The sequence below is a fragment of the Apodemus sylvaticus genome, chromosome 23 (assembly GCF_947179515.1).
Source record: "Apodemus sylvaticus chromosome 23, mApoSyl1.1, whole genome shotgun sequence".
NCBI classification, from domain to species: Eukaryota; Metazoa; Chordata; class Mammalia; order Rodentia; family Muridae; genus Apodemus; species Apodemus sylvaticus.
This window is the reverse complement of record NC_067494.1, coordinates 33304799-33313106: the sequence shown is the minus strand read 5'-3', so window position 1 is coordinate 33313106 and position 8308 is coordinate 33304799. Positions and strand designations below refer to the sequence as shown.

Genomic DNA, 8308 nt, shown 5'->3' with positions numbered 1-8308 from the left:
TATGAAGAGGCTTATTCAAATATCCCTGATGTGAATTTGGTTTTTTATTTTTAAAGGACAGTTCAAGTTTATTATAAAAGGTTTAGACAGAGATTTAAGTACAGTAATCAAGGGGGATGATACACACACACATACACACACACACACACACACATACACACACACAAACCAGAGGGCTGTTGATCTATGAGACCCAGCATGTAGCATGGGACTGACCTCCACAGATACTCTCACAAATACTAGGAAAGCCAGTTAGAAGCAAGGAGCAAATGGCTAGATTTCTCTTCTTCATTTATTCATAGTCAAACCCTAAAGCTGTTGCCACTAGCCCACATAAGAAAATCGCACCCGCCCTAGTCCATATCCTGAGCATGCTCATTTGTTCTTCTAGCAGGCTAGAAATCATGTGTGCACATCATGATGGCTGCCTCCTTGTGGCACATGCTGCTAATGCTGCTTCCTACACTCTCAGGAAGTTCCTATGGAGCTGAGGTTCCCCTCCAGACTCTTTGCACCAGAGGCCCTCCTGAAGAAGACCCTTCAACCTCCCTTCCCTTCTCCCCTCATGAAAACAAACCTTGGAATTCCCTGGATTCAGGAGAATACCTGAATGGCTATGGCTCTCACCATGTTTGGGCTGACTATTTCCTCAACCACAAAGCTGATGGCACAATGGACCAGACAGGTATTCCTAACAATCAAGTTTCTGGGAATCCATGTCCCGTGTGCAAGTATCTCAAATTGCATGTTGACTTTAGGGATGTGAAGCTCTTGGAACAGTCTGTTTGTGCCCATAGGAGAATCATCTTCCATGCCCCATACCCTGGAGTCTATGAAGCAACACAAGAAGCTGACCCAGGCCATCCAGAAAGCCAGTGAGTGTGGTCTTCTCAGTTACTACATTCCCCAGATTGAACCCTGAACCGATGCCTATCTTCCTGTACATGGTGCTGTCAGTATGACTCCACCAGCCTCCACATTGTTGTCAGGTGAACCTTGATACCTATGGTACAGCTGGCAACAGCCACGGGAGAGAGGACTCAGGAGTTGAGACGGCAATCCAGACTGCTTCCCAGAGGCTTATAAATGGCAAAGACCACAGAAGCTCACAGCAACCATAAAAGCTTATACACAGGTGCAGTGAATCTTGCCAGGCAGCTGGGTGGTTGGTTCAGGTTCAAGCTTATTCTTGCTTACTATAGGAAGCCATTCTAACTGACCTTAGTTATGATTGTTCCTAAAGGAGGGCAAGGGTCAGAACACCAGAACATATTACTTAATGGGGTGTGCAGTTAATGGTTAGCCGAACTCAAGAAAGGTCCTCTGTAATAATGTAAGATGGCCGGCTACAGGTCTAAAATGAAATGGCTATGGTAATGTCAAAATGGCAGCTGCCACCTAGGTCTTAACAAGCAGAACTTTTTTTTTATGTTAAGCTTTAACATCATCTAGGACCCATCAGCTGGGACACATGTTGATGTACAGAGTGTAGGTATGAGGACTTTAAAGCAGAGGACCCAGAAATCATTTTAACCAGAGTCCTAAGGACAGCAAAACATCCTACAGGCTTTGATTTCTAAAAGCCTAATATTAGTCTCCATAGCCCACCTAGGCCAGAGGCTTGGAGTCCCTCCCAACCCTGTCAGGACAGGTCCTGCTCTGACCTCATGAGGAGGGATTGTGATGCAGTCCAGCCAGCACATGTTAAGCTGTGGCCACACCTGGATTTCTTTGAGTGCGTTGAGAGGAGTTGTTGGAGTGGTGCTTTCTGCGATTTGGTTGTATTTTGTTACCTGTGTGTGGATTTTATATTTGATTTGTTTGTGTGTGAGCATGAGAATGTGTGGCTAGATCAGTGTGTGTTTGGGAGGAGTGTTACTTGCGTGTGTGTGATTGTGTGTGTGTGTGTGTAGAATGTGTGTGTTGTGTTTTAAGTTTACTTGTGTGTGAGTACCTATTTGTGTGTGTTTGTGTAGGGATAGCAGTGGGTGGGTTTGAGTGCACCTGTGTGTTTGTGTTAGTGTGTGTGAGAGTGTATGTGAGAGTGTGTTTGAGAGTGAGAGAGTGTACGTGTGCACGAGTGTGCTTAGGTGCACTTGTGGCAGGTGTGAGAACACCTGTGTAAGGGATAGTGTTGAGGCCATCAGTCAGCTTGGCCATTGTTCCGAAGGTAAGATATTTACCTTAATTTTGTAAAGATTATTTATTTATTTATTTATTTATTTATTTATTTATTTATTTACCTTACCTCCCAGTCATAGCCCCCTCACTCCTCTCCTCCTAGTTCCATCTCACATGCCCCTTCTGCTATAATTCCCTCCCCTTCTCAGAGAAAGGAAGGCTGACCCTTGGGTACCACCCTGCCCTGGGACATCCAGTCCTAGTAGGACTAAGCCTCTCCTCTCCCACTGAGGCCAGGAAAGGGGCAGCCCAGCTAGGGGAAAGAGATCCAAAGGCAGGCAACAGTGTATGAGACAGCTGCATTCATTAGAGGACACCCACGAAGATGAGCTGCATATACACTACAAATGTGTAGGGGCCGAGGTCCAGCCCCTGCATGCTCTTTGGTTGGTGCTTCATTCTCTGACCACGGGATCAGGTTAGTTGGCTCTCTAGGTCTTCTTGTGTGTCCTTGACCCCTCTGGCTTGCTTCATTCTATCCCCACCCTTCCACAAGACTCCAACTGCCTAGTGTTGGAGTCTGGGACTCTGCATATGTTTCCATCAGTTGCAGGACGAAGCCTCACCGAAGACAGTTACCTTAGGTTCTATCCTTTTAGTCTGGGTCTCAAGTTGGGCGTGTCATTGGTTGGCCTTTCAAATACTCTTCCATCTTTATCCATGAACATCTTGAAGGAAGGACAAATTTTAGGTTGAAGATTTTGTAGGTTGTTTAGTGTCCCTCTCCCCATACTGGAAATCCTGCCAGGCTACAGAAGATGGCCACTTCAGTCTCTCCAACCCCAGATGCTAGGAATATCAGCTAGCTTCACTCTTATAGATTCCCTAGAGCCTCCCACAACATCATCCCTGTGAAGTCTCCAACTCATCCCAGAGATGCATCCACCACAGCGAGAGCTCTTCTGCTACCTCTCCCTGCTCTCCCCAAAATTATCCCTATCCATGCTAGCCTTTCAAGCCCTCTCCCACCAGGTCCCTCCTTCCATCCAACTCGAAGTGATTTCCACTTTTGAGTGAGATTCAATCATTCTCTCTTGGGTCTTCCTTGTTACTTAGCTTCTATGGGTCTGTTGATTATAGCATGGTTATCCTGTACTTTAGGGTTAAAATCGACTTATAAGTGAGTACATACCATATTTGTCTTTCTGGGTCTGGGTTAGTGCACTCATGAGGATAGTCTCAAGTTTAGTCCATTGGCCTGTGATTTTATGACATCTTTATTTTTAATAGCTGAGTAGTATTCCATTGTGTAAACAAACCAAATTTTCTTAATGCCTTCAGTTGAGGAACATCTGGGTTGTTTCTTGTTTCTGCCTGTTATGAATAAGGCTGCTATGAATAGTGCTGAGGATGTTCCTTGTGGGATAGTGGAACATCTTTGGGTATATGCCTGGGAGTGGTAGAGCAGGTTCTCGAGTTAGAGCTAATCCAGATATTCTAAGAAACTGCCAAATTGATTTCCAGAGTAGCTGTACAAGTTTGTACTCCTAGCAGCAACAGAGAAGTGTTACCCTTTCTTCACATCCTCAACAGCATGTGATATCACTTGAGTTTTAGAACTTAGCCATTTTGAAGGTTGTAACAGGGACTGTCAGAGTCATTTTGATTTGTATTTCCCTGAGGACTAAGTATATTGAACATTTCTTAAAGTGGTTCTCAGCCATTTGAACTTCCTCTGTTATGAATTTTCTGTTTAGAGCTATAACCATTTTTTGATTACTGGTTTTATTTTATTGGTAATAATTTTTTATTATTTGGTTGTTTGGGTTTTTGGAGGTAAGCTCCTTCTTGAGTTCTTTCTATATTTTGGATATTAGCCCTCGATCAGCTGTAGGATAGTGAAGAGCCTTTCTCAATCTGGAGGCTGTTGTTTAGTCCTAATGATAGTGTCCTTTGCCTTACAGAAGCTTTCAGTTTCTTGAGGTCCAATTTATTGTTGATCTTAGTACCTGAGCCACTGGTGTTCAGTTCAGGAAATTGTCTCCTGGGCCAAGGAGTTCAAGGTTATCCCTCCCCGCCCCTTTTCTGTTCTATTAGCCTTAGTATGTCCTGGTTTATGTTGGGATCTTTGATCCACGTCATAATCTGAAATTACAATTACTCGGTTGAAAGTTTCTATACAGGGTTTCTAATGACCCAAATTCGGCACTTGTGTTTTGCTATTTAAGTACGGAAATGTCTCCCCAACCTATGGATATTGGAGGGGTTTTGTTTTGTTTTTTGTCGATTTTCTTTGCTGAGACAGGTTTTTTCTGTGTATCCCTGACTGCCCTGGAACTTGCTCTGTAGACCAGGCCAGCCTCAAACTCAGAGATCCACCTGCCTCTGCCCCCTGAATGCTGGGATTAAAGGTAAGTACCACTACCACCTTGGGGGTTATTTGTTTTAACCTTTTATGCTTTGGATTTAATTTTCTGGTTTCTTTGCTAGGTTGGTTTTTGGCTTTCAGGGTTTGTTGAGGTTTTTGTTTGAAATTCTCTTTTGTTTTTATGACATTTACATTTTGGGGAATTTTGTGACAGTTTTGGCGGTCTCATATTCTTCTAGGATTTCATATTTATTGCATTTTTGGTTGTTTCTGTTTTGGCTTTGTTTGGGGTTTTAAGTTTTTAGATTTTTTGTTGTTTTAAAAATTGATAATATTTTTTGAGAATTTCAGACCGCCATAGAGTGTGTTTGGATCCAAGTCACTCCCTGCCCTTCTTCAACTCCTCCCAGTTCCTTCACCCCAGCCACTCCCACAACCCACACATTCATTTCTTTTTTAATAGCCTGCTGTCATATGTTCATGTGTGTGAGAACTTCAACTGGAGTATGGTTGACATTCCAGGAGCCACATCCTTAAGGATAATGCCTCTCTCTTTCCTAGATGTCATCAACTGTCAATGTTCCCACTATGGGTTAGTCATGGTTGAGTGCATGATTTTGTGCAGATCTCAGGCTGGCAGCCACTCTGTTGTAAATTCATGGGTTCAGTGGTCTTGTTGTATAAAGAACATATTTTGTTCTGGCTCTTCCCAACCTGTGGTTCTTACAAAGTCTCTGTTCCCTTTTTTCCATGATAGTCTCTGAGCCAGTGAGGGAGGAAGGGATGTAAGGAGGTAGGGTGGGAGGAAAGAAAGAGGGAGTGAGGCAGGCAGTGAGGGAGGGAGGTAAGGTATAATGTAGCCATCCCAATTTTTGTCTGAGCTGTTTGTTAACCCTTAGTCTCCAGTCTTTGACCAGTTGTGAGTTTTATGTTATTGCACAAGGAAATTTCTCTGAGACTTGACAGTTACACTATCAAATGTTATACTAATAAATGTAATTTCTCTAAGATAAGAGAGGTGTACTAATAAATCTGTCGAATAAGGATGTGCCTGTTTGAGAACATGCCATGTTTGTTCTCTTGAGTCTAGGTTAGCTCACTGTAATGTCCTCTAGTTCCATGCATTTACTTGGAATCTTCATGATGTCAGTTTTCTTTCTAGCTGAATAACATTCCACTGAGTGAAGGTACCACATTTCACTAGCCATTCTTTAGCTGAATGGACATCTAGTCTGTACTAACCATGGATGTACATGGGTCTGTGCAGTAAGAAAAGCAATCCCTTGAGTATATCCCAGGAGTGGGACAGCTGGGTCACGTGGCACATCTAGTTCTAGTTTTCTGAGGAATACCCACACGTTTGTTTACAGTGGCCACACCAGCTTATATCCTCCCATTGACAGCATAGAAGAGGATTTCCCTCCCCCACATCCACTCATACCAGCAATGGGCCCTTGGCCATCTCATTAGAATTAGATAAAATATCAAACTACAATTAGTTTTCAACACTGTGATGGCTAAGGATTGGAAATATATATATATATACATATCAAACATTTGTATGAATCCCGAGATATTCGTTTCCACATCCCTATCCCAATCATTCCCAATTATTCATTAAGTTGTTTTCTCAGTGTTTTTATATTTCTTCGCATATTCTAGAAATTTTGGTGAGTTTGTTATATTTTGTTTTTATCTCTAGTGTTTTAACTTTTATATAGTTTTGCTTGTTTGGAGTTCCCTTTTCTCTTTTCATTTAATTTTATATTGCTTAGATTTTTAAATTATTGATTTTTTAAATTTCTTTGATCATTTATACATTTCCTCATAACTTTTTCTTTTTACACAATTAGTAATATTCCTTCTTAGTGTTGGTGAGCTGAGCATCCACTCCTATAGACTTTGCCTTGGGCTTTTTATTTTGGATTTCCTTGGCTTTTCCTTTGACTTTACTTTTCTGTGTATCTACTCTTGTTATTTTTGTTGGGTTTTAGTTTTCTGTTTTGCTTAGTTTCTCATTATTTAGATTTCATCATAGCTTTCTTTCTTCCCTTTCTCTTTTTTCTACCTCTTAGGTAGCATTTATACCTTGTTGCCCCAAATGAGTTTTGGGAGTAAAGAGGATTCAGAGAACCTCAGATCTGAGTCCAGCTTTTCTAACACAGAGAGTTTTCACTCTCAGTACATCCTTGGAAAGACCATTAGCCACGGAGGCCGCTCCAATGTGAAGTTGGCCCATCACCGCCTCACAGGCACCCCCGTGGCTGTGAAAATGATACCCAAGCAAGAGAACTGGTGCCATCCTGTCACATCAGAGGTGGAGAGCATGATGACTTTAAATCACCCCAACATTATCTCTCTGTTCCAAGTCATCAAGACAGAGAAGAGAGTATACCTGATCATGGAGTTGTGTGAGGGCAAGTCACTTTACCACCACATCCTAGAGGCTGGCCACCTGCAGGAGGATGAAGCCAGGGCAATCTTCAGACAAATTTTACATGCTATGAACTATTGCCATGACCAAGGTATAGTTCATAGAGATCTCAAGCCGGACAACATCATGATAGATAGCAATGGAAAAATAAAAGTAATTGACTTTGGGCTGAGTGCCCAAGTGAAGCCAGGACAGCGGCTGAGCTATCACTGTGGGACTTTCCCCTTTGCTGCGCCTGAGCTCCTCCTTGGCAGACTATATGACGGCCACAAGCTCGATGTATGGACCCTGGGTATCGTTTTGTATCTTATGATCACCGGAAGGGTACCATTTGATGCTTCCAACTTACTACATTTTCGAAGACAGGTTGTGTCAGGAAAGTATCCTGTCCCCTCTCGCCTATCAAGAGAACTCCAGGACCTGGTTAGACTTTTACTTGCCGCAGACCCCAAACAGAGGCCAACCATTGGTGAAGTTCTGAAGCATCCCTGGGTCAGAGAAGATTCCCAGGTGTTCACGCATCCTCGTGAGGAGCTGCCCACCCTCGGCCCAGATGTGGCCATTATAAAAGCCATGGGTCACCTTGGCTTCAGAGAAGAAGATATAAAAGACTCTCTATTTCGTAAAAAATACAACCAGGACATGGCCTGTTATAGTTTCCTGAAACAACAGGCTGTGAAACAACATGAATGTGACAGCCTGACCCGTTCTAAGCCCATGAATCCACTGAGGACACCTTTACCTTCCCCTGATGATCCTGCCACTTTTAACCTTGAACGAAGTTGTAGAGAAATGCAACGAGCATTACACTGGTCATCTTACACGAGTGGAGGTCATTTCACTCCTAGAGAGAGGAGAGCAAGAAGTGTTAGTTGGCCTGGTGTCCTTCCCTGCAGGACACTCCAGACAACACCCACAATGGGCCAAGCCCACATAAGTTCTAGGAGTGCGCCCTGCATTTCCTCCATGCACTTTGGAGCCAAGAATAGCCAGAGCAAGGAAAGCACAGCAGACCACCCCACCACCTCAGCAAAGGATATGCCGGAACCCAGTAGGGGCCCACCCAGAGGGTTTAAGTGGTGGGCCAGGAAGATGGGAAGAAACCTCCTGAGTTTGTGCTGCTGTATTCCAACACAAAACAGATCTCGTCTGAGGCAGAAAAAAATCTCCCCACAAAAATGAAACACGGGGAAGGCATCCTAAGAAAACCATCAGGCCTGGCCCAGGTATATTTGTTTACTTGAATGTCTCTATTTTACTCATGTCTGTGTCAACTGGCAGATTATACTTTTGTGTATGTATATGGTAGGATAAATGGGGAATCTAGGTGTAGACACTGGGATTATGGATAAATTGAACCTACCAACAGATCTAGCATGCCATAA

At 43.2% G+C, this 8308-nt stretch overlaps 1 protein-coding gene and 1 pseudogene across 1 annotated transcript; both read left to right on the top strand.

Moving 5' to 3' along the window:
- The first annotated feature begins 414 nt into the window (after positions 1-414).
- LOC127673712 (28S ribosomal protein S18b, mitochondrial-like) lies at positions 415-1051 on the top strand (annotated as a pseudogene).
- Positions 1052-6590: 5539 nt separating this feature from the next.
- On the top strand, positions 6591-8105 carry LOC127673711 (sperm motility kinase 2B-like). Its single transcript, XM_052169498.1, has one exon. It carries the CDS (start codon positions 6591-6593, stop codon positions 8103-8105), a length of 1515 nt encoding a protein of 504 aa, XP_052025458.1.
- The last annotated feature ends 203 nt before the right edge of the window (positions 8106-8308 follow it).